Source organism: Neomonachus schauinslandi, chromosome 6 (assembly GCF_002201575.2).
Source record: "Neomonachus schauinslandi chromosome 6, ASM220157v2, whole genome shotgun sequence".
In the NCBI taxonomy this organism is placed as follows: Eukaryota; Metazoa; Chordata; class Mammalia; order Carnivora; family Phocidae; genus Neomonachus; species Neomonachus schauinslandi.
In genome coordinates this window covers 40,472,014-40,499,582 of record NC_058408.1, presented here as the reverse complement: position 1 = coordinate 40,499,582, position 27,569 = coordinate 40,472,014, and the positions used below count along the sequence as shown (strand labels likewise).

The following is a 27,569-nucleotide window of genomic DNA, read 5'->3' as shown; positions in this document are numbered from 1 at the left end:
AAAAAAAAAAAAAAAGATTTTATTTATTTGAGAGAGAGAATGAGAGAGAGAGAGAGAGAGAGCACGAGACGGGGAAGGGTCAGAGGGAGAAGCAGACTCCCTGCTGAGCAGGGAGCCCGATGTGGGACTCGATCCCAGGACTCCAGGATCATGACCTGCGCAGAAGCCAGTCGCTTAACCAAGTGAGCCACCCAGGCACCCCTCTCCAAGCATTTTTAAAACTGCAAATCTGATCTTGTAATTTCTCTTGCTTAAACTTCTTGCTTTTACAATAAGATCCAAAATCCTTAACATGGCTTACAAAGCACTGGAGGATATAGACCTACCTCTCCAGTTTTATCTTATGTCACCTCCAACCACTAACATTTCCACTCAAACCCATGCTTCTCCTCATTTCAGGTCTGGCAAATGTGGTTTGCTCCCCCTGAATTGTTCTTCTATCTTAGAACTCAGGTGATGCTTATTCATCTTTAAGATCTCAGCTCAAATGTCACTTCCTCAGGGAAGCCTGCCCTGACCATCCTCATTAGGTCAGTTTCCTGGTTTATGCTTTTACAACAGCTCCCTATTCCTCTATTTTTATCGTTTAATTTAGAATTACACATGTGTGTAAATTATATATCAACGGCTAGTTTCTGGCTGCAAACTGTAAATCCATGAAGGCAGGCTCTATGCCTGTCTTGCTTACTACTGTCACGTCAGTCCTTAATTAGCACAGTTCTTGACTCAAATGTATACACTGAGATGATTTATAGAGGATGTGATCAATTGAACTGATACAAGGATAAATGAATGTTTTTGACATGCTTTCTTCATCTTTTTTTTTTTTTAATATTTTATTTATTTGAGGGGCACCTGGGTGGCTCAGTTGAAGTGTCTGCCTTCGGCTCAGGTCATGATCTCAGGGTCCTGGGATCGAGCCCTGAGTTGGGCTCCATGCTCAGTGGTGAGTCTGCTTCTCCCTCTCCTGCCCATTCCCCACCCTCACCACTTATGCTCTCTCTCTCTAATAAATAAAATCTTGTTGAAACAGGAGAATAAGTTCACATTCTTGAGATGCAAAGATCTATGAAGAACCAGTTGGTTAAAATCTTGGCTCTCATTTGCTGGACAATTTAATATCTTTGAGTCTAAACTTCCTCATTTATAAAACAGAATAACATGAGTCCTTCCTACCTCATATAATTACTGTGTTTTACAGTTTGCCACTCTTCATGCATGAAAAAGGCATGAAAAAGAATGGCAAGCTATAAACACTAAATAAATGTTTATCTAATAAGTATAGCTGTTACTGAGCAAATGAAGCAATGGAAAGGCATATACTTGCCTTTGATTAAGTATTACACTCGTTTTTCATTATATGAATATAAACAGGAAAGTCCAGAATGAAAATGTTTAGAGATAAACCTGAATCAAGTAACGAGTTTCCTAAAGTTTGCTATTACTTAACGTTCTTTTACAGAAGAAAGAAAAGGATGAAAGACCTTTTTTTCTTTACTCTTTCTTTTTTTGTTTGACAATTTTTTTTTTTTTTAAAGTAGGCTCCATGTCCAGCATGGAGCCCAATGTGGGGCTTGAACTTACAACCCTGACATTAAGACCTGAGTTGAGATCAAAAGTCAGACGCTTAACCCACTGAGCCAAGACACCTTGATAAACATTTTTCTAATGCTAGAGAAATATATCACAAAATGGAATAAATCCTATCCAGCTAAAGCTCTGGATAATAATAATGATGACAAAATGATAACAACTAGTATTTACTAAGTCATATACAGGGAATTCTTCTACATATACATATATAAACACTCATTTCTCTTAATAACTGTATTGGTAGATTGCAGGCAGGGAAATGAGACATAAAGAGGTAAGACAATTTGTCCAAGATTACAAACCAGGTATGTGGCAGAAAAGAGATTTAAACTCAGGCAATCTGGCCCCAGAATCTACACTGGTCTCTTTTTAATTTGGTACCTTAAACTTTGCTTCCACTCAGCTTTTTATTTCTCAAGTTCTCCATACTCACAAAATACTGTTAAGTTAAATATTCATCTACCAAGTTCAAAAGAAAGCAAGTTCCAAAACTGAGGGGCAGAAATGCAGCAAATGAAGAATTTAAGGCTTTACTATCATAGACTTAAGATCAATTATATTCCCTTTTTTTTTTTAAAGATTTTATTTATTCATTTGACAGAGATAGATACAGCGAGAGAGGGAACACAAGCAGGGGGAGTGGGAGAGGGAGAAGCAGGCCTCCCACCGAGCAGGGAGCCCGATGCAGGGCTCGACCCCAGGACCCTGGGATCATGACCTGAGCCGAAGGCAGACGCTTAACGACTGAGCCATCCAGGTGCCCCTATATTCCCTTTTCTTCAAAAAGATTTCATTTATTTATTTGAGAGAGAGGGTGAATGAGAAGGAGAGGGAGAGAGAATGTGACGCAGACTCCACACTGAGCACAGAGCCTGATACTGGGCTCGACCCCACAACCTCAAGATCATGACCTGAGACGAAACCAAGACAGACACTTAACCTACTGAGCCACCCAGGTGCCCCTTCCCTTTCTTTTTAGACTCTAATTACATTCTGATTTTAGAAGAGACAGTTAAAATAAAAATATTTTAGTTATATGCACTGACCAGGATATGATCCACTCGATCTCTTTTCTTTCTTCCAAATTTCATCATTTTCTGCCAATCTGTTTTGTGGTTTGGTTCCTTTTTAAGACTAAACAACTTGAGTACTTCTGTGGCTATGAAGTTCTGTGAAAATAAGAGGAGGGAATGAAACACAAACAACCAAGTTCCTGAGATTTAGTGCTTACAATGCAGATTTATGCTAATAATATGGTATTTATAATAAAAGATCATACGAATTTCTTCCACTTACAGTTCCACTTAGCATTTTGAAGACAAAAGCATTCCAAATGCTCAGCCTTTATTCACTTAAAGAATTTTTGTTTTTACACAACACACAAAAGTAAAACCCACTGATGAATCTGCAAAGAAAAATCACTTTAGAGTCCCCTCTACCCAAGAACCACCATCAGCTAACTTCAAGCTGGCAAAACTACTAAAGGAAGCATAAAATAAATCTCTGCATCTGAAAAATCCCATACAAATGTTGGAAGTAATGCCATGTGAGCCAAGTACAGGCTTTGGCTAGGACAGTTTATTTTGAAGCACCATGACTGAATATATTGAATTAAAAAATATTAATCAACACTTCAGTATAAAAACCATGATAATTTTATTAACAATATTTAAACTATTACCCTTAAAAAAAACTTTACAAAATGCTATTTCAATATTGAAATTGGTGGGTAGCATCACTGTGTGTTATATTGATATATGCATTCTGATGATTGTTGATATATATTATGTATCTTGTCTTATTTCAACTTATTCTTTGCTATTAATAAAGTAAGTTGGGTTTTTACTACTTTTTATGGTTGTTCTGTTAAAAAACAATGTAGTGATCTGAAGGGGTACGTGCACCCCAATGTTTATAGCAGCAATGTCCACAATAGCCAAACTATGGAAAGAACCAAGATGTCCATCACCAGATGAATGGATAAAAAAGATGTGGTATATATATACAATGGAATATTATGCAGCCATCAAAAAACCCCTGAAATCTTGCCATTTGCAGCGCCGTGGATGGACCTGGAGGGTATTATGCTAAGCGAAATAAGTCAATCAGAGAAAGACATGTATCATATGATCTCACTGATATGAGGAATTCTTAATCTCAGGAAACAAACTGAGGGTTGCTGGAGTGGTGAGGGGTGGGAGGGATGGGGTGGCTGGGTGACAGACATTGGGGAGGGTATGTGCTATGGTGAGCGCTGTGAATTGTGCAAGACTGTTGAATCACAGGCCTGTACCTCTGAAAATAATACAATATATGTTAAAAAAAAAAAAAAAGAAGAAGATAGCAGGAGGGGAAGAATGAAGGGGGGGAAATTGGAGGGGGAGACGAACCATGAGAGACTATGGATTCTGAGAAACAAACTGAGGGTTCTAGAGGGGAGGGGGTGGGGGGATGGGCTAGCCTGTTTATTAAAGAGGGCACATATTGAATGGAGCACTGGGTGTTATACGCAAACAATGAATCATGGAACACTACAAAAACTAATGATGTAATGTATGGTGATTAACATAATAAAATAAAATTAAACAAACAAACAAAAAAGCAATGTTCTTAATGGGGGAAAAGATACATTTATGAATCAGAATCATTTGAGAAGATTTTCAAACCAATATGTCCCCAAACTCTACCCCCACTCTCTCTCTCTCTCTCAAGGATGTATCAACTTTGGAAGGTTGAAAGAAATGGAGTACACCTGTGTTTTGAAAAAGCTCCCCAGTTGGTTCTGATACTCTATTCTTCAAAGTTGAAAATCATTTTAAAGTTGTTTTTTCTTTTAATGAATCAAATTAATCTCTGAAAACTTTTTTTTTTTTTTTGCACTACTTACTTCAATTTAAGCAGGGGTCTGCAAACTTCAGTAAAGGGCCAAACTATAACAATTTTAGGCTTTGTGGGCCATGTGGTCTCTGTCACAACTACTCAACTCTGCTGTTATAGCAGGAAGGCAGCCATAGACAATATTTAAACAAATGGGTGTGGCTGTGGTCCAATAAAACTTCATTTATAAAAACAGGTGGTAGGCTGCATTTGGCCTGTGGGCCACAGTTTGCCTAACTTCGATGTAAGCATACACTGCATCTCATAGACATCTGTTGGCGTTCTATGAGTACAAAATATTTTCAAAAGCTCTCTATAGTTAATATTGTATTGTGTATTTCAAAGTTGCTGAGAGCAGATCTTAAAATTTTTCATCATACAAAAAAATTTGTAACTACATGTGATGATGGATGTTAACTAGACTTGTGATCTTTTCACAATATATACAAATATTGAATCATTATGTTGTACACCTGAAACTAATATAATGTTATATGTTAATTATATTTTAATAAAAAAAGACTAAATTGTTTAGGCAATGCCTCCACATTATATACCAGAATACTGTATATGTTCTTTACTGTATTTTAATAGTCCACATACACTCCTCGATGACTGTAAGAAAATACACCAGTAAGATGAGTACAGTTGACCCCTGAACAACATGGGTTTGAACTGTGTGGGTCCACTTATACACGGATTTTTTTCAATGAATACACAACAGTACCATAAATGTATTTTCTCTTAAGATTTTCTTAATAACATTTCTTTTCTCTAGCTTACTTTATTGTAAGAATACAGTATATAATACATATAACATACAAAATATGTGTTAACTATGTTATCCATAAGCTTTCTGGTAGGCTATTAGTATCTAAAGATTTTCAGTTGAGTAGGGGGTTGGCATCCCTAACTGCCAACAACGTTCAAAGATCAACTATAGTTGGAGGTATGCTATCTGTGGGAAAAATTAGCTTTCTATGATGAAATAGTCTGGAAAACACAACTCCAGAGCCTTGCTACTCAGAGTGGTTCTAGGGTCAATAGCATCCTCATCACTAAGGAGCCTGTTAAAAATGCAGAATCTCAGGTCCTACTCCAGACCTGTAACAATCTCCATCTTAACAAAATCCCCAGATGATTCATATTCAATACATTACAGTTTGAGAGGTACTGCACTGGAAATATAACCTTTGCTATATTAAAGAAACATGTGAACAGGCAGAGATTTCCACCAACGTGACTGAAGTTTTGTTGGGAGTCACTGTAGCCTCAGGGCACTTAATCTTTTCAGAGGCTTCTTAGATAACAAATAATATATTTTATATATATTACTATCTCACATACTTCAAAACCACATTACTAATTTGAAACCTGCAAAATCAAAGATGAAAAGGTTAACACCTGTCTTGGGCTGGCATGTTTGATAGATGACATGTTTTCAGGTGTACTTCTAGAATACCTATCTCTAAATTGCCAAAAATTTACCTAAAACTCCAATGAATCGCAGTAATTTATCTTCCTATTTCCTAATTTTTTCTTAAGTATTATAGTTATGTATATATAGGAAATGACTGTTAAAATTATGCTTTGCAAAATCCTGAGGATTTAGGATTCCGTCTCCCCCATCCCTCCACTGCTCATGGATTCAGTGACTCAACATTTATTGAATACCCACTATGTGACAGGCCTTGAGGACAGAGGGTGAATAATACAGAAGAGTACCTGCTTTTATGGCATTTATAGATCTGCATAAATGAACAGCAAGTCAAAAAAGGAGATACTGTCTAGTTTGCAGTTTACCTTGATTTCATCAAGGTTATTTGGATTTTTCACTCGTCGGAAATAACTGGAGTTGATTCTACATGGTTTCATCCAGACAGGCTGATTTAAGTTGGGATCCTCTGCAAATATTTCCTCAAAAATCTCTTTTGTTAAATCAAAAACCGCCTTGATAGAGAAAAACAAAACAAAATAAAATGGCTAAGAATCTGAATTTCAGACAACAGAGAAAAATTTAAAAATTAAAATTATCCTTTCATGTTACATACCTGTTCGTAGACCCTTTTACTGGTGCTTTCTATATCTAGACCCTTACTGGCACAGCCAAGCAGTTTTGTAGGAATGCTGATGCTATGAGGATCATGACCTAATTCTTTCCATTTCCACAGTTCTTCTGCTGCATTATGTACAAGAATTTCTACTTCCTCTGTAGTATGTGGAACTGCCAATAGTGTTTCACATGGCTTCTGGGGAGCTCTTTTAGGTTCTGCCATTAAAGGTACAATTGTTTCTTCTGCCTTATTTTTGGGGATCTTGTGAGAAGAGCTCAAACCAAAGTCTTCATCAAACCAGTCTTGATCATCTCCTAACACGCTCAGGAACTCCCGGCTGATCTCAAGTTCAGCAAGTCTCTTCGCAAGTTCTTCCTGCCCACTGGCACCAAATACTGGACTCTCCTACAGAAATGGAACCATTCAAATAGAGCACCATTTAGTGACCTCAGATCACTCATTTGGGTTGTTTTTTTTTTTAAAGACAAAGCAAATATATTATTTGTATATTTATTATTTCTCTATAAGCAAAACAAAAACAATATGGTGGCTACTAATAAACAATTAAAAAAAAACTACCCTGTTTCCCATAATTATGCTTATACAAGCATTAAAATTGAATTTTTACAAAATGTTTATTGATTAGTTGTTTCTTTTTGAATTATCATTATTTTGTTTCTGAGGTACTCTCTTGTCTGTGGGGTATGGAAATTGTATACAAAATTTCTCACCTTTTGTGATTATCTGGCTCAAGTTACTCAAAATCGTTACTTTTGTTCAACTGTCCATGGGCAACCTAAGTAAGCTGATGGTCTGAGTATATGTCATAGTGGATATATTTTTTTACCATAATCAACATCACAACTGGTAATATCTGCAGGGTAACTGAGTAGCTAGGTGGACAAATAATTTCATAGGCAAAAAAGGAACTGGATTGAGAACCACTGGAAAGCTCCATGGAATAAATCTGTTCAGTGAATCTGGAAGGGACTCTAACCTGTGGACAGCACACGAGGGCCATCAATCCAGCATAAAGCTGCTAGTATTTGTGACAACCCTATAGTGACCACTCATGACATAACAGAGGACAATTATACTTCAGACAGAAAAACAGTGACAAGGCCTTTAAAAACTAGTACAGTGATTTTTATCTAATAAATAACACGTCACAAAAAACCTACCAGGAGCTACAGAATTAAAATGCACTACAAAGATAAGGTTAATTGACATTCTGTCTAGATAAAATACTTACAGGTCTGGGGCATATATCTGGTGAAGAAATCTCTTCTTTTTCATCTTCCAATTCAGACCTTAAGAAGCAACCTGGAACACCTGATGATTGCTCCTCATGATTTGGGGATGGAGCTTGGGGCGGTACTTTTTTTTGATCATCATCAAGAAGCTCCTGATTGCTAAGCTGGATTTTCTCATTCCTAGCTTTTTTGATTTCCTGTAGTTGACTGACCGTGTCCTTCACAAAGACTGTTAGTAAACTGTCTGTCAGTAAGCTGACTTTTTCTAGCTGTTGCTTTGACTTTTTTCCCTCACTTTGTGATGACCTCAGCTGGGCTTCCAACTGGTTCTTTTCTCTTGTTAAAAGATCCAGAAGTGGAGTAGAAAGCTTTTCCGAGACCTCAGGATATAGGTTCTCTTCCTTTTCTGTGAACTGCTGTTGCTTCTTTAACTCTTCAGAAAAGTTATTATCTAAAGTATCGCCTTCTACAGCAATGGAAACCTTTTCTGTGGCACCAGAAACAAGGTCTTTGTTTTCCTTTGAACAGATGAGTGAATCCACCGAGGACTGCTGGTGAACATGGGCTTCAAGTACTCCAGAAATGTCCTGAATGTTGTCTGTTTCTATTTTAAGGCTTCTATCAAGTGAGGCTTCTATATCGTGCATACTAGGTAGAGAGTTCTCATAAAAATATTCAACTGCATCCTCTTCTCTATCAAACTTGGAATCTGTTCTATCTTTTTGTTCTTGATTATAGTATTGATACTGTCCATCTGAGTAAGACTCTTCATCTTCATTTATGTCTACATAGTCATCAAAGTTTTCTGGAATATGAGATATTTTTTGAGGAGGAGCAAAAATACCATGCTTCTCTTTGCACACAAAGTATACAATGCCATCATATGTTCCATTGTTATTTCCTTCAGCTTTATCCAACTCCACTCCAGCCCAAAATCCTTTAGCAAAACTAGTCACACCTTTGAATCGAAGAGTTCCTGGCTGAACATTGCCAATCAACACCCTATCACCAATGTGGAAATCATGTAACTCATCCGCCACAGAAACTGAAACCAAGGAAGGGGACTCCGTAACTCCCTGTTCATGCTCTACATCACTGCGCTCCTTACTTTTCATAAGCTCAGTAGGGGACTTGAGTTCCAACAGCCTCTCAGAGTGGACACTGCTACGAACAGAAAGGCTTTTCTCACTGAGGCACTCACTGATTTCATCATCACTGCCAAAGCTAATGGCTCTACTTGTAGAGTTCCTGGTTGGCTGTGATTCGTCTCTGCAAGACTGAGAGTCTTTCCTGAGTGACAACAAAGATGACACCTCGAAGTCATCTTTGTATAATTCAGATGAAATGTCTTTCTTCAAAGAAGACACTTTAAAATCTTCAGAGTATGCTATCTCTTTAGGAGCAAAAAAATGTTCTAACAAAGACAAGTCCCTTTCCTTCATGTTCTTTTGTTCTTGAATGTCTTTTTCTGATTTGATGTTTGGACTATGATCTGTATCTTGATCTGACTCTTTCTCTTTCAACTCCTTTCTATGAAGATTTTCAATGGCTAATCTAACTAAGTCTTTCTGAACATTTACAGAATCTAAAGGAAGATCTTTCCTTGAAAGAATTTCGGATGAATCTCCCTGTTCCAGGTCTAGTTTCAGTAAGACGTCAGACTTCCTAGATTGTTTCGAATAGGCATCTTCAATCACACTCGCCTCCAGTTTTGTATAGTCTACTTCTTGTATTTCTGATTTTTGACTAGAGTCTTCTTCAACCTTGGCCTCTGACACATCCAGAATTCCATTAGGGGCATTCACTTCTTTGAGAAGAGGTAATGAAGGTACATTTTCTAGAGAATCTCCAGATTCTGCTCTGGTTCTCCTTGATGATCTAAGAATTGGAGATGAAGTCTGAAAATGCTCTTCTGTTTGTCTATCCAATTCAATCACTCTCTTTGCATATGCAGATAAAGACCTTTCTGATAATGATCTCTCAGAACCTGCCAGGGCAGCATCTTAAAGGAAAAGAAAAAAATCATTATCAAAATTATTTAATTACAATCTTTCAACTTCTAGAACCAAAGGCTAAATAAAAGCCAAATCTTTATGAGGAAAAACTTGGTCAATAACTATAACCTGTTTTGTTACCTTATAAGGTAAATTTTTCCTTTAAGAGAATATATTGTACCAACAATAACCAGAACATTTAGAATGACTGAAAATTTAAAGTTTGAAATAATTTCTTAAATGTTGTCTTATCAATTTCTTAAATGTCTTCACTTATAAATGAAGAAAAATGACTCTAAGTTTATGGAGACATTTGCATGATCATCCTCAAACCATGCAAAACCAGAACTGTACAATGGATATTACATACATATTTCATATAGAAAAACAATGAAGGAAGGACAAATATACTTCTATATATACTTTGATAAGAATGAATCTTCCTGGGGACTTCAACTAAGCTCTCAAATGTAAAAAAAAAAAAAACACAAGAAAAAAGAAAACTATTTCTGCAAATACAGCATTTTTAAAAAATTTATTTATTTGAGAGAGAGAGTGAGAGTGAGAGAACTCGAGTTGGGGGAGGGAGAGAGAGAGAGACAATCCTTAAGCAGACTCCCCGCTGAGCACACAGCCCAATGTGGGCCTCGATCCCAGGCACCCCAAATATAGCATTTTAAGAGCTAAAATTGCAGAAGAAAAAAAAAGATGTGATGAGCTAACAAACCAAGAATTAAAAGTTTATTTTTTTAAGAATTCAAAGTTTTTAATTCAAATCTCTATTTTGTCATTACTTGTAAGTAGGCTTTTTTATGCCTCAGTTTTATTTCCTCATTGAATTATACTTTATTTTCTGTAATTCTTACCATTTTTTGGATTAAGTTGAAAAAAATATATATGACCACTTAACCCTGAACAATAGTATAAGCTAAAAAATATATACTCAGTTATAAAATCTGATTAATGATGCCAATGATACACTCAACCATTTTAGATTAATGTCTTTATGCTTCATTTTTTATCATAAATTTGGGACAATAAAGACTTATTCAAAAAATTTATATATAACCAATAAATCACTTTAAAATATCAAAGTAACTGACAATTTCAATAATTATTATCTTTAAGAAATTTATTTTTTAATCAACAAGGTATAGAGGTAGAATTGTGCAGGCATTTGCATTAATCCTGTCTATGTAGACATAGAACAATTATTTTTTCTAGTTACATACCAATATGTTCAGCAATGGACTCCAATGATCCTCTGGAGCGTTCTGATTCTGTTAGTGATTTCCAGTTCTTTGCTGTTTCAGATCTGAAACAGAAAAATTAATGAGCAGAAATAAATGTACTGCTGATACTAAAGTAATTGGTAACAAAAAGCAGTCAAGTCTTAGACAACTACTTCTCCTTCACAGGTGGCACCCCACCCTATCACTTTCATCAAGGCTATTTCTGGGCCTCATCACTCTCAGTAGATGATCTTGCTTCTTTTAGTGAGAAAACCAGAGACCACCAGCATGAACTTTCTTACCACCAAACTTTCCACCTACAAATATATCTATATTCATAGTCTTTCTTCCCATCTGCAGGAAAGAAAAAGGGGTGTCTATTTGAACTTCTTTCTTCCTAAAAACTCACACAGTCCCACATTAATGGTGCTCCTCAGTTATACATTCTCTTTTCTATAATCTTTAGTCCTTCAACCTGGAGATTTTTTCCCCCTTAGCTTGTAAGTATGTTATGAGCCTCAAAATTTTGCCCCTCAGTTCTTTATTCTTCCACATCCTGCTGTTGTCCTCTTTTATTCATTACATTAACAGGAAGAGTACATTCTTCATTTTCTTGCCTTCTCTTTATTTGTGAAGTCACAGTATTTGCCTTCTATTTCTCTCTTTATAATGCCTTTAAATACTATTTTATCATATTTAGTACTTGGCTCCCTTTTATTCTCTCTGAATGCATATCTTCTTTGGGTGATGCTATTTTATTTGTGGTTTCAACCACCGTCTTTATGCTAATCATCCTCATATATCTCACCCTGACATCTTTCCTGGATAATTTCCCTTAGGTGAACTATGGGCATCTCACAATTAGTATTCTAAAACCAAAATCATAAGATCCCCACAAAAGAACATCCGATTTTCCATTTAGGTTAATGGAACTCTGATCCAACCAACTACTTAAGAGAAACCTGGGAGTCATTCTAGATTTCTCCTGCTTCACTATCTAGCACTTTGATTAGGCAAGTCTACTTCTTAAATATTTCTTTTTTAAGTATTTTTAAGGATAAATTCTTTTTTTTTTTTAAGTAAACTCTACCCCCAATGTGGGGCTCAAACTTGCGACCCTGAGATCAAGAGTTGCATGCTCTACTGACTGAGCTAGCCAGGCACCCCTACTTCTTAAATATTTCTAAATTTATCTCCTATCTCTATTCTTATTACCACTGATTATTTGAGGCCTGGCTTAGACTCCTGTTCTCCCTGCTTCTAAGCTTACTCTTTTCTATCTTTCCTTCATAGAGTAGTCAGGAAGATCTCTCTGAACACAAGTGTGATTGCATCATTCTCTTGTTAAAATCTTCCGATAGCCTGGTTAATAAAACTATAAAGCCATTCAATAGTATATTATGTAGAAATCTAAAAGTAAAATTTACAGTTTATAATATAGTGGAAAAATATACATAAAATCTAAGCATAAGAAATCCTAAAAAGAAATATTGTTGACATTTGTAATTTTGGGGTAGTTGGGTACATAATTTAAACTTTTCTTCTTTTTACTGTTTCCCTCAGTATTATAATAATAATAATAGTAATAAATAGTAACTAATACATAGTGCTAATTGTATGCTAAGCTCTGTTCTAAGTTAAGTCTTTTAACCCTCATAACAAGTTAATTAGTCAGGTGTTATCATAGGATATAAATCCCTATTAAAAAAACCTGAAGCACAGAGAGATTAAATAACTTGCCCAAAAAGTTAAGCAGCTAGCTGGTATTGAAACCAGGATTCAAACTTGGGTAATGTGAAATTAATTATAATAAGTCTACATTACTTTTATAACAGACAAAAAAAAAAAAATCCCTAAATATTTTCTTTAAAAACCTTCAAAGGCTTCACCTCTTCTGAAAAGTAAGGTAGAAACTACTAAGAATGAGTGAGTTCAAGGTTTCACAATTTGGTTTTTATTTTTCCAGTCTCTTCTAACTTTAGCGATGAACTTCCTATTATGCTTAGTTTCTATGATATGCCAAGCTCCTTGCTGCTTTTGGTCATTCATGAATGCCCTTCTCTCTGAAATGCCCCCAATTTCTCAGTCCCACTGACTGTTTACCCCCTACTCACTGTTCAAAATCTATTTTAAATATTGCAACTTTTTTATACACTATCTTATATACTTGAATGTCATTACCTAATATCTTCTGTATTTGCCTTAACTGGCTGCATAATATTCTATCCCTGGAAAGAACCATAATTTATTGGACTAGTCACCCATTTTTGAACATAAAGATTGCTTCCAATGTGTTATATTAAGATAAAGGATGTTATGAGAAACATATTCATGCAAATTGAGACTTCTGGTAGCCCATATTTTCTCAAGCTAGGTTTCCAGAAGTGGAATTACTGAGTCGAAAGTTACAGATTGTTTTTTACTTTTGAAACACTGGCAAACTGCTTTTCAAAAGGTCTATATCAACTTACAATGCTACTATAGCAATACTGGTGGATACTATTTTCATTGCAACCACCAGATTTCAGAATTCAAAATATGTTTTTAAATCTGTACCTTATTATACATTTGATTTGTGATTGTATCATACATTACAAATTACTTTAGTGAAAATAAAAATATTAACCAATATTTTTACTTCTACAATTTCACAATTACTTAAAAGATAGCTCTACTAAAAGTCTTTCCTTATGCTTTTCACAAACTTTTCTCAAACAAGGCAGAATAGAGAATAAGTTATCACAAATTTCTACCTGTGTAATGGAAGGGGCTTGATCTTGGGTTTTTCAGAAGCTGAGGAGAGCGTTTTAATCTGAGGCTTGGCTGTTGGTGATGTTTCCAAATCTCGGCTAAGCTCTGCTTCAGTTTTCTTAATGAATTCATCATATGACTAAGTTTAGAAAAATCAGAGGAGTTACTATACAGAATTTTTAAAAACTATTTTAAATAAGAAAATAGTATATTTTATGGTAAAATATTCAAATAGTAAAGAAGATGTAATGTAAAAATCTTTCTCCCAGTACCAGTGTCATTCCCGAGAGTGCTATCAATAGTTATTCATAGATCCTTCTTGAAATAGTCTACGTATAAGCAAGATGTGTAACTATAACCCTAAATCAATTAGGAAATGACAGTCTCCACTCTACAAAAATTTAATGAAGCAATAATTCAGGCTCTGCCACATTAAGAAATTTTTTTAGCTGATCATGTAATTATTCTTTAAAGGCTGTCCTAATACTTCCATGTTATTTTTAAGAAGTTTAGCCATGATGCTGACTTCAATGGCACCTTCTTGGGGATACTAGGGAATACAAATCCTGAGGAAGAAGGAAGGGTGTGGTTAAGAATATGATGATTTCAGAACTACAAAAAATGTTATCAGCCATTCTGTATCCATTATCACTAATATATAACTCTAATTTGGATGAAATCTAAGGGAAGCCCTTCATCTCTTATATTTTTTAATTTTCTGGCCTAAAATCCCACTTTTACATCATTATCTGAGACTACAGCTGTTCTGTTTAACACTGTATGTTCAATACCTACTCATGGCCCCAAATAGGCTGTCAATAAATATTAAGACTGAATGAATGAACATATGGATGCTACTCAATTGCTACAGATCCCTAAAACTTGGGCTAAAATCCCTACTTTTACAACTTTCACTATCCATATTACCTTCCTCTGAATTCTGATCTGAAAGCTATACTTACATGAATGTAGTTGATTTATTACATCTGTGATTAAATAAAATCCAAAAGATTTTATATGAAATGCTATATTTTATGTATTTCTCCATCATATACTATAATCTAAAACCTAAATACAGAACTTTCTTTTGTCTGTAAACCATTTAATAAAATGTTGAATGACATGGATCCTATGGCACTTCTCTAGAGGTCTTTCTGGCTGGCATATCCATTAACGAACATTTTTTGAGCAACGTTTTTCAATCTAAGCATATTTCATTTAATTTTCAATGGCTCCTCATTACCTACACTAGTGCTTTTAAATCCTGGGCCCCACCCTAGACCAATTAATACCTCTGGGAGTGAGCCTGAATATTTGTATTTTTCAAAAAGCTCCTCAGTTAATTCTAATGTGTGGTGGTCAGGCTGAAGACTGCTGACTGGAAGTCCAAACTCATCAGTCTGATTCTAAGGTCCTGAACATGATCTTTATTTTTAAATAATTTAAATAAAGTTATTGTTTCCTAATACATTCCAACATGATCTTGCCAGTATGGTCATTCTACCTTAGCCACTTTTCCTACTTCCAAACATCTGTGCAAGTTATAATCCCTGTTCCCATCTCTGTATCATGTACCTGTGTAAATGTCTATTTTCTCCACATCTGTTAACAGCCTCATTTTCTATGTGGAAGACAGTGCAGTATAATGGTAAGGGTACAAAATTTAGAATTAGAGATATATTAAAATCCTAGCTTTACCATTTATGACCTGTGTGTCCCTGAGTATCATTAATCTCCCTCAAACTCAGTTTCCTCATCTATAAGACAGGGACAGTAAAGCCATACCTTGTTACTTGAGGATAAATGAAGAATATGTGTGAAGTAATTAGCTGAGTTCCTGGCATACAAATAGGCACCTAAATATCTGATGATTAAACTAATAAAGGTAGGAGGAACACATATTTGGTGTGACCACAACAAGGACCATTAAAAAGACAGAAATACTGGCTAAACATAACAAAAAGCTTTCTAACATTTAGAGAACCTAGAGCCCAACAATGAAACCAACTGCCTTGAAAATTTGAAATTTCCTATTAATGGAAGTGTTCAGGTAGAAGCTGAATGATCTTCTCTGGTGATGTCATGAGAAGGAATTCTTGTGAGGAGCAAGAAGTTTAGATCGAATCTATGATGAATGTAGCATTTTAGGAACACGAAGCTGGCAGAAGGTATGCAAGCAATAGGGAAGTAACCACAGACAGGGACATTCAAGTAGCTATGCAGAGAGGTCATGAGGCTCCAAACAGTGTGATGTCGGTTGGAATGGAAAATGACAAGCAAGAAGATTTATAAAGAAAAGAATCAATGGGATCTGGTGACCGAATGGATAGGAGAAAACAGAGTAAGGAAGCTATCAAAACCAGGTTTCCAGCCTGGGGAAGAATCAGGGAAGGCTGCTAGAGCTTGGGAGAAGAGTCAAGTTTAGAATTATCATTTTGGAGCCATTCAAATAGTACAAAGAGTCACATTAATAAACTATGTAGCAAGAAATATCACTCTGCTTAAAAAACAAATTGTTTTTAAAAAGGCAGTAACAATTCCAATAGCTAGAATTATTGATCTTTTTTAAAAATAGAATTATTTATCTAATGATTCTTTGCTTCAGAGGGCATGGATATCAATCTTTCATAGGCTTCATCTTTCTTATTTAGAAAAAAGCCCTTTAATACTTGATTTTAGTATTTACTTAATACTTGATATTATAGGATTATTTTAATATTTAATTTAATGTTTTAAGCAAGAGTTTGGTTAGATAGTCTCAGATTTTTTAAAAAGAGGTTAAAATGTGGCACCAAACTAATACTGAAAAATTCTAATCCATTACTTTATTAACATGAAAAACATTTTAGGCTTCACATATACATTAGCCTTGATACTGAACCCACTTCCTCCTATGTCTAACCTCTAACTGTTTGATCAGACTGGCTTCTTGGGCTTTCAATCTTTCCTTCTGCCGTTTTCTCTGTTCCTTCTTCAGCTGGTCCACAACTGATTTCCTTTTCCGCAGCTCATCCTTTAGGGCTCTGATCCTACCTTCAATGTCACTTTGGTCAGATGTTGTTTCTGAAAGAGATACAAAATCTCTTATTTAATTTTAACTTACTTTAACTTTAAATTTGGGGCACCTGGGTGGCTCAGTTGGTTAAGTGTCTGACTCTTGATTTTGGCTCAGGTCATGATCTTAGGGTCCTAGTATTGAGCCCTGCTTCAGGCTCCACACTCAGCAAGGAGTCTACTTGAGATTCTCTCTCTCTCCCCCTCTGTCCCAGCCCCCTTTCCTCCCTCTCTCTCTCTCAAATGAATAAATAAATCTTAAAAAAAAAGAATAGTTAATTCAATAACTATTAATTATATTATTAATGAAAAGCAGCAATGTGATATTAAACTTAAGGTCAATCTAACATTTAAAATTAAGGAATTTGAGCTTTGAAAAAATTTTTTTAGTGATTTACATTCCCCTTCCTGTCCCCTAAATCTCTATTGGGCAGAGCAGGGGGTCTCCTCCTATTTATTTTCACTTTCTAATTGTACTATTTGAAATTGCAAATAAATCTCAAGATACCCTGTCTTGGTGAGATAAGCAACTAGAAGTTGAAAAACTTTTAGGTTAGTAAAATTTGGACATTGTAAGGAATTATTTCCTGATGACAAGATAATCATATTTATCTGTCCTTCCCCTTAGTTGTTAATATTTTTTAAGTCATATTAAAATCAAACTGAAATTCTGTCTGTTGTTTTTAAGGTAGGCTCCACGCCCAACATGAAGCCCACTGTGGGACCTGATCACAAACGTGAGATCAAGACCTGAGCTGAGATCAAGAGTCGGATACTTAGGGCACCTGGGTGGCTCAGTTGGTTAAGCCACTGCCTTCGGCTCAGGTCATGATCCTGGAGTCCCAGGATCGAGTCCCGCATCGGGCTCCCTGCTCAGCGGGGAGTCTGCTTCTCCCTCTGACCCTCCTCCCTCTCATGCTCTCTGTCTCTCATTCTCTCTGTCTCAAATAAATAAATAAAATCTTTAAAAAAAAAAAAAAGAGTTGGATACTTAACTGAGTCACCCAGACACCCTGAAATTGTCATTTTATTTTTTTTAAAGATTTATTTATTTTAGAGAGAGAGTGTGTGTGTGTGTAAGCAGGGGGAGGGGCAGAGGGAGAGGGAGAGAGAGAATCCCAAGCAGACTCCCCCACTGAGTGCAGAGCCCAATCGCAGGGCTCGATCTCATGACCCTGAGATCATGACCTGAGTGAAAACCAAAAGTCTGACGTTTAACCAACTGAGCCACCCAGGCGCCCTGAAATTTTGTCATTTTAAACTAACTGTGAATCTTAATGCCACATAAAAGGAGAGAAATTAAAAAGAAATATCCTCTGCTGTAACCTTTCTTTAGAAGCTCTTAAAATATTTAAAATAACTGAAATGAAGCTAGTTAAATCTTAATTTCTTCCCAACAGCTCCCAAACACACAAAGTAGATGTCCAGTCATAGCAAAATCACGAAAAAGACATTTCATTATAGTAAGTGCCACACACATGCTATGAAAATAGTATCATTTAAAGATGCCGCTTAGCTCAATCCTCTCGAGTCCCCTCCTTCCTCGGGAGCTTTGTACTATCACTTTGCCATTGCTCAATAAACCTTGCTTTGCTGCCCACCAATCAATCAATCCATCAATATAATATGCTGCTTATTTCACTACATATGGAAATTACATAGAATAAAAATGACTATTCCTCACACTTCCTCCTAAAATCACGCAATGGTATCATTTCCACACACTGATGTTGAGCGAGACATTTAATAGCAATATAAATACTATTACAATAGAAATACTATAGTATATAGATCTGAAGACTCAGATGTACACTACAACATTATACCATAAATAACCAGGTGTTTTCCAGGTACTTCAGATTAAATTGCGTAAGAATTAGTTATGGAATTTATTTAAATGCAAAAGGATTATAGTCTTTTTTGATAGTGTGATCCAATATCTGGATTAGAAATAATGAAATCTAAGTTCCCGTCACTTCTATACCACTGACTTAAGATACTTCAGGAAAGTTACACCCATCTTATACCAGCGGTAGCATGATACTGAGCCTTTAGCATGGGCAAAGCTCACTATTTACTGATCAACACTCACAAAATAACGTAATAATAAAGGCCATTTTCAACTCTGGATCTTCTACTGGTAGTCAGTAAGGTGTTTGACCCCTACTGATTTCTAGAATTGATGGGAAGATTAAATAAGGTGAATAAAGCACACAGCACAGCACCTCAACTACCATAAAAGCTCAATAAATGGTGGTAGGATTCATAATCACGTAAGACCAACATTTTATGTAGCTATATTTTAGGTAATACATTTTTTGGTCTAAAGCTAAAAATGGTGGTGGGGGGAGAGAGCAACTATTTATTTTTTTTTTTAATTTCTGAAAAAATAATCAATTGATTTCAGGGTTAAAAGGTTCTGAACACTTAGTGGCAGGCTTTGTAGAGACTCGACGATTCTAGTATAACGATTCTGAGTAGGACTTCAGGCTGATCTAAAAATTAAAATCTTTCTAAAATGAAGTATAATCCCATACCTTTGCATCTTCTAAAACTGTGCTTCTTTAGCTTGATAAGCTTTTATGTGCTTCCAAAACCTGAGCCATTACTTTGATAAAATTATATACATGACGATTATACTCCTGCAGATTTAGTTTCAACTTTGCCCCCTCCCAAAATGATTATTTTAAATTAATATATTTTGAAAATTGCATATACCAGCAGTGATTATTTTAATAAAAATATTCATCATCTACGGTTGTGAAGATTTAACAGTGGATGATGAAAAACTTGGAAGTTTTTAGATGAAAGACCTTGGAAAATGTTTCTACTTTTGAGTACTAAAGAAACCAAAAGTATACAAATGAAGGGTAGAAATTAAGTAAAAGTCTATGAGAGTGAATGGGACTTTATATCTGATATATTTAATCTGATCAATTATAGTATTATTGCATAGTACTTATCATTAGTAACATCTAAGAGAATCTCTAGATGAATTTATTGCCTTTATGGAATTCTCTCCTACAGGGATTTTTTGAGTAGTGGGGGAGAAAGGGGGGACAGATAAATGATACTTCGATTTTTTTAAACACATCAAGATGGACAGAATAATCAAAAAATTAAGTTTCTGATTATGTGACACATGTGGCCTATATTAATTTGGCTGGTAACAAACTCTCCATCACTTAAGTGAGAAAGGCATTATATAACTCCACTACATTAAAACTGACCACAAACACTGCATATATGATGTCATCATTAATAGGTAGATGACATCTATAGTTTAAAAATCTCAGAGCTATTTCTCTAAAACTATTCTTACTTGAATTATATTTTATCAATAAAACAGTATCTTATTAACATTATCATTAATCCTTGGTCTGTAACTCATGCAAGGATGGTTACAATATTATTCCATGGAACAGATGGAAAAGATTATTCAATATGGGAAAGAAACTTGGAGAAAGTCACTAGTGAGTAAGAGAGACAAGATAAGAATTCATGTTTCCAAGTATCAAGTTTATGTCTATTGACATGTTACTCCACTGGCTGTAACTTTTCACCAGAGTACGTGAAAGCAAATATATAAAATAATAATAATTTTCAACAAATAAATATGGTAGACAACATTCTTCAACTGGGTTGACCTAGTAATTCCATTTCTAAGAATTTATTCTTACTGAAATATTCATCAAGAATATATACATGAAGATGTTCACTAGAGCATTATTGGCTATTTTGAGAAAATCTAAATGATCATCACTAGGGAAATGGTTAAATTAAAGTTATGGTATATCTACTCTTTGAAATATTATGCAGTTATTCAAAGAAAAAGAGTGATTTATAAATACGGGTGAGACAAATAATAAGAGACTCTTAATCTCAGGAAACAAACTGAGGGCTGCTGGAGTGGAGGGGGGTGGGAGGGACAGGGTGGCTGGGTGATAGACATGTGCTATGGTGAGCGCTGTGAATTGCGTAAGACTGATGAATCATAGACCTGTACCCCTGAAACAAATAATACAAATTATATGTTAATAAAAAATAAAATAAAATAAATATGGGTGTGGGAAAATCCCATGATTTACTATCGTTTGAAACACTGAAAACAGGGGGTACAGAAAAGGATCAAAGACCAAAATATGAATAATATTTTTCACTTTTTTTCTATTAAATTTCTACTCTCAAATGCAAACTAAAAATGAGCTCAAAAGGCATACACTCAATACAGTATTAATTATCCGTGGAGTCCCACATAAACTGAGCACTCCCTATACAGGTATATTTCCCAAGATCAAATCTTGTAGATTGAAGTCTTATAGAATAGAGGCTGTTCATTCTTTCATAGTTTAATAGCACAGAGTTTTATAGTAGCATAGATATGACAGGAAAATAGACAATGTCCCCCACTGCCATTTGCAGTCTATTCTCTACCTTTCCTCCTTTTAAACTTACACTATCTTGCACTACCTCTTCCTATCTCTCCTCATGGTCATCATTAATTCATTCAAGAAACATTTAATAAATACCTGCCATTTGCAATGCAAAGTACCTGCGAGGTTCTGGTGCCACAGCTGTTAACAAGGTACAGACACTCCTTTCCAGGAGTCTACGTGCTAGTAAGGGAGACCCACTGGGTAAAGTCTGGTTACAATTTATATGCTGTCTGGTATAACAAGCTGAAGCACAGAGCACTATGGGAACACATAAGCAGTATCTGGCACAAAGAAAAAAAATTCAACAAATGTCTGATAAATAAAAGACTGCCCATTAGCAACCCAAGAATATAACCGTTTGTCATATTTTGTATAATAAGGGAAATAATTATCAATGAAAAGCAATGAAATGTGATTTAATCTTGGCAAGCAAAAAGCCTTTACAAATGCAACAAAGGATAACATTATACTAACAGATGGATAGACAAAGCTTATTAAAGAGTAATTCAAATATAATACAAAGAAAACTAACTCCTTGTTATTAGTCTTACCTGACTGTGTCATAGATAATGACTCATCAGACCAACTGTAACAGTGTTGATGGGATTTGACAGGTAGACGATACTGTCCTCCAGTCCTATGACTTCCTTTGCTAGACTCCTGCTTTGACATGGATGTGCAGCTTTTGGGAGGTGACTGTTCAAACAGAAAACCAAGTGGGAATGGTTTTGTGATACATTTGTAAAATCTATTTAACATTTGAGATACCAAGCGTTAAAGATAATATTTACGAAGAGTTTTAAGTAACTCTGTGACACGAAAAGTAAAAACAGTACAAATTATACAAAGGATAAGACCTCAATTTTTTAAAGTTACAAAAAAAAACTTATAAAGAAGCATGCTTTTTAAAAATGTTTATAATAGGGGCGCTTGGGTGGCTCAGTCATTAAGCGTCTGCCTTCGGCTCAAGTCATGATCCCAGGGTCCTGGGATCGAGCCCCGCATCGGGCTCCCTGCGGCGGGGAGTCTGCTTCTCCCTCTCCCTCTCCCCCTGCTTGTGTTCCCTCTCTTGCTGTGTCTCTCTCTGTCAAATAAATAAATAAAAGTCTTTAAAGAAATAAAAATAAAAAAATTTAAAAAATGTTTATAATAAAGTAGGAGTGGCTATTGTTTAAGTGATATTTACCCTCTTATTTTAATTAAAAAAATTCTAAACGTGGTGCAGGTATCTTTTCAACATAGTAATTTAATTTCCTTCAGATATACACCCAGAACTGGAGTTGCTGGATCATATGGTAGTTCTCCACTGAAAGATAAATGGATAAAGAAAATGTGGTGTATGTACCCATGTGCATGTGCGTGCACACACACACATGGGAATACTATTCAGCCATAAAGAAGGAAGGAAATCCTGCCATTTGCAACATGGATAGACCTTGAGGGCACTGTGCTAGGAGAAATAAGTCAGACAGAGAAAGACAAATACTGTATGATCTCATTTATATGTAGAATCTAAAAAAAAAAAAAAAAAAAACCAAAGTCACAGAAAAAGAGATCAGATTTGTGGTTACCAGAGGTGGGGGGGAATTGGGTGAAGGTGGGCAAAAGGTACAAACTTCCAGTTATAAGATACATAAGTCCTAGGGATGTAATGTACAATGTGATGACTATAGTTAACATCGCTGTATGGTACATGTGAAAATTGCTAAGAGAGGAGCATAAACATTCTCATTATAAAGAAAGACTTTTTTTGGTTACTTTATGAAGTGAGGGATTTCAATTAAACTTACTGTAATAAGTATTTCACAATGTATACATGTCAAGCCATTATGCTGTACACCTTAAACTTCTACAGTGCTGTGTATCAATTATATCCCAATAAAACTGAAAAAAGAAACTTTAAAAATACTAAAAATGTACTAGTTTTGTGGAAAGAAGGAAAAAAGAGAGGCAAGAGGAAGGGAAGAAAAGGGAACATAAGACTGTCCACAAGAGAGTATTACAAAGGACATAATTTCTACCCTGACATCAGGTGGAAGTGAGAATGCCTACTTTGATATCTAGCTATCATTACTTCTTATATCTGTGAATTTGGGCAAGTTTCCTAGCCTGCAGATCTTCAGAGTGGGGCTTAACACAGTATCTATAGAATTTTTGTGAGGATAATCCACATAAGGCATTTAGCATTATTAGCTGACACTTGGTAAGTAAGCACTCAATAAATATTAGTTTTTTATTATAAAAGCCACTTTAAGACACACTAGTTTTATTTCTTTGACATATTTTCTTGTGAGGAAAGAAACTAATTTTTAGAGTTTGATCAGGTGATGGCTATTCTGAATCTCAGTGCTAGGTATGATCTAATCAATTCACAGGAAGTAATAATAAGATTGTGTCAAAAAACATAGTTTGGTTGTAAATTCCATGCTACAATTATATATACAAGCCTATTTTCACATAATAACTAAGAATTTGCTAACATAATTTAATTAGAAGCCTTTTATAATCTAAAACCTCTGTTTTCAGGTATGCGCCCAAGGCATTGGAATATTTTGCAACACAGCACAGAACAGATTCTTCATTAGATCATTGTTTAAAAAATGTTTTCCCCCCAAATTTCTCAGGTGCCATAACACACATGAATCTGACTGATTTTTCAATAGGGGAAATGCAATTCATTCTTCATATCCACAATAAAATACCAAAGGATATTCCATTCTGAATTTAAGGATATTCCTTTTTTTAGACATAGACTTTAACAAAGTTTCTGTTCAGATAATATTTAATAATATTATGCTAACTCCTTTATATACTTTGTAAAATCTAATTTAAAAAGAAAAACAGTTAAGTTTCTAGCTTAAGTTTTTATCAGATAGGTTTTTTTTAATAAAGTACAGAATTAAGGACAATGTGGAAAACCTTATTCTAATAGTGACCATTATTCTAATTTAGAGTCAATAACCATTTCAGATCTACTTTAAAGAGATGAAACCACTATTTTTATTCTGATTTATAAGGGCAGTTATTAACTAAATTATAGATAGCCACAATGGTATTACAGTTTAAGATCTTGTTTCTATTATATGACAGAATACAGATTTTAATAAGAACTTGTATTATTCTTACATATTATCTTTAAATTAAACTTCAATTATCTTTTTTTTAAAGTTTTATTTATTTAAGTAATCTCTACACCCTACGTGGGGCTCGAACTCATGACCCTGAGATCAAGAGTCACGTGTTCTAATGCTGAACGAGCCAGGTGCCCCAACCTTAAATTATCTTTTAAAGATCTTAGAAGTTCCTGGGGCACTTGGGTGGCTCAGTCGGTTAAGCGTCTGCCTTTGGCTCAGGTCGTGATTCCAGGGTCCTGGGATGGAGCCCCATGTTAGGCTCCCTGCTCAGTGGGGATGTGCTTCTCCCTCTCCCTCTGCTGCTCCCCACCCCTGCTTGTGCTCTCTCTCTCTCTCACTGTCAGATAAATAAGTAAATATCTTAAAAGATTTTAGAAGTTCCTATTCCCTCAATATTAAGAGACTTAATAATATATAATTTTATAACTGCCACTAAAGCTAAAATTCATATACTCATAAATCTTTAGAATTCAATGAAAATCTTCACTCCTGTTCAAATGTCATATACTGTATGTTACAGGTATGGGCGACACAGTCAACACTGTCATGAACTACAAGAATGTAACTGCTAAAAAAAAAGAAAACAACTGTTAATAATATACCTTTTAGATAGGCTTTTGTCCAAAGAAGTTTTAAGGAATAATAGATATTAACTTACATGTTTACTAGGAGAGGTAGAAGATTCCAGTTCTTGTGAAAAAACCATTTCTTCAGTAAGTACACTATGATCTGGACTCCCTGGCTGCTCCTGAGCTATAGACTCAGATGGTATATATCTAACAGCAGGGCTGCCCAATTCTTCTGGAATAGAGCTTTCACTGTGTAGGTGAGAGTAAGAAGGTAGTGGAGATTCTGCTTCACTTGCTATTTCTACAGAAAGAGTAAAAACAAGAAAAAGTCCACAATCTTGGTCAAAAGAAATGTTCAACTGTTACACTTTACATTTGCTTTTGCATAATTTCAATTGTTGCATTTAGATATAATTTTTAATCCCATCACTTAATGAATCACATTACTATAAAGTCTGTTAGTCTAAGAATTTTGGCTGATGCAAACTGAGAGAAGGGCTTAGTTTGAAAGGAGAGGAATTGTTTTACATTTTAAAAAATATCTTTAATGTCTGGCTTAACAGAAGACAGTTGGATTCTCATATCTGCTTCTGTCTGCAATCTGTGGCTTTATGTTGTTTTGGTTGAAGCACATGCTGAAAATCTGGCCTCACAAAGAATATATGTAGTTAGAAAGGGAAGAGTATTCCAATAGTCTTTACAGATAATTGTGGATATTCTTTTTTGATGTTACACCAAAACTTGACAATCAGTCGTTTCTTACATGTTAGCTGTAATGTGGAATTTGAAGTCATATCAATAAACTTTTTGTGATCTGTTACATTACAATCCTTTGGTCAATGGATTTTTTTACTCACGCATGATTTTCTAAATCATCACCGGTCATTTGGAAAACACTGGTTCACTGAGTTATGAAGATCTTCCCAATGTTGACATATTTCATCATACAATATGAAAAGAGAATTCTGGGCCAAATCTCGGACTTCTAGACTCCGAGCTGCTCTGCAAGTAACCATGGCGCGTGGAAGCCGGAGCCGCACCTCCGGCCAGCCGGGCACCTCAGATGAGAGCTGCGCCTAGACCAGCGCTAGCAGCGGCTCCATCAGCTGCTGTCGGCTCACCTGCTGCTGTGCCCCGGCGGCCAGGTCTCATGGCCCAGATGGCAACCGCTGCAGCTGGCGTGGCTGTGGGCTCTGCTGTTGGGCACCGGATAGATCGTGCCATCATCGGGGGCTTCAGTGGAGGAAGTAATGCTGAGCCTTCAAGGCCTGACATCACTTACCAGGAGCCTCAGGGAACCCAGCCAGCGTACCTGCAGCAGCAGCAGCAGACTGGACCATGCCACTAGGAGATGAAACAGTTTCTGGAGTGTGCCCAGAACCAGGGTGACCTGAAGCTTTGTGAAGGTTTCAGCGAGGTGCTGAAACAGTGCAGATGGGCAAAAGGATTAGCCTAATCAAGAAGTTCAAACTGAAGATATGGAAAATCATCTCTCATGACCAGGTTAATTTAGCATAAAAATATATTTAATAGTGAATATATAAAGTATAAAACCACCAGTTAAACCTCTGCTTCATCATTAAATACAGCTTTCTTCAGAACTGGAATGAAAAAGGGTGTTCTTACTATATAGAAGTTCATTGAGATGGTCTGAATTTGGGGCTGGGCAGATGTTTGTGTGCCTCCTTAAATCACCTTTTGTGATGTTCTCATTTGTGAATTAATTAGAATAGTGATTTTTCTCCCTGCCCCCTCCCGCCCAAAAAAAGAGACGATTCTGATTAATATCACCTATCATATCAGGAAAGTCTTTTAAGTATTAGAAAGCGGTCCAGCTCACAATGGGGCAAACAGCATTTCTAAAATCCTAAACTTTCACTTGAAACCTTAAATTTTATCCCTCACAATAAATACTGTCACTTGTTCTCCTTCAAGAGTCAGAGTTGCTTCATTTATTTCTGAAAAACTGTTTGCCAAATACTTAAGTATAAGTAACCATGGTTTTTAGTCATTTAAGTAAAAATGGTACTCCATAAAAAAAATGGCTAATTCAGCTTACAATTCAAATTACTGCATTAAGTGCTTTTCTTCAAGGCAACCACTGTCCTTAGGCACATGCAAGTGCTTTATGCGTTATTTCCTATTTTGTCACACAAAATATTAAAAACATATACACTCAAAGGTTGAGAGTCAACAAAATTCGTATTTGTAAGTGCTTATTTAAGGACATTCTTACATAAAACTGGCATGTTATCATTAGTGCAAAGTGGTGAGGAACACGACGACTACTAACACAGTTTGGCACCACTGCCTAGATTCAAGCTAAGGCTTCAGCAATTTTACCCACCATTATATTTGCTACATCAGTGTAATGTCAACACAGTGAAAAAGGCAAACAACATGTTAGTATTATTATAAAAACAATTTTGACCTCCCAGACCCCCTGAAAGGATCTCAGAGACTCCCCCAGGGTTTCATGGGCCATACTTTAAGAATCACTGCTCTAGGATTCATACCTGGGATTGGAACCACTGAATTGCAGGATATGTGTACCTCACTTTTATTCTTTTGTTTTTATTTTTTATTTTTATTTATTTATTTTGAGAGCGAGCGAGCATGAGC

General features: G+C 35.7%; 1 protein-coding gene and 1 pseudogene across 1 annotated transcript in view; one reads left to right on the top strand and one right to left on the bottom strand.

Moving 5' to 3' along the window:
• Positions 1-27,569, bottom strand: part of CEP350 (centrosomal protein 350) — a 131,849-nt gene that overhangs the window by 15,724 nt on the left and 88,556 nt on the right. Inside the window, exons 28-36 of the mRNA XM_044915927.1 lie at positions 25,037-25,248; positions 21,796-21,940; positions 16,657-16,817; positions 13,757-13,893; positions 11,004-11,086; positions 7,777-9,779; positions 6,522-6,929; positions 6,274-6,420; positions 2,640-2,762 (exon numbers count right to left, since the gene is read on the bottom strand). Of these exons, the coding sequence (XP_044771862.1) occupies positions 2,640-2,762; positions 6,274-6,420; positions 6,522-6,929; positions 7,777-9,779; positions 11,004-11,086; positions 13,757-13,893; positions 16,657-16,817; positions 21,796-21,940; positions 25,037-25,248 (3,419 nt within the window). The remainder of the gene's footprint in view (positions 1-2,639; positions 2,763-6,273; positions 6,421-6,521; positions 6,930-7,776; positions 9,780-11,003; positions 11,087-13,756; positions 13,894-16,656; positions 16,818-21,795; positions 21,941-25,036; positions 25,249-27,569) is intronic.
• LOC110574107 lies at positions 25,962-26,403 on the top strand (annotated as a pseudogene).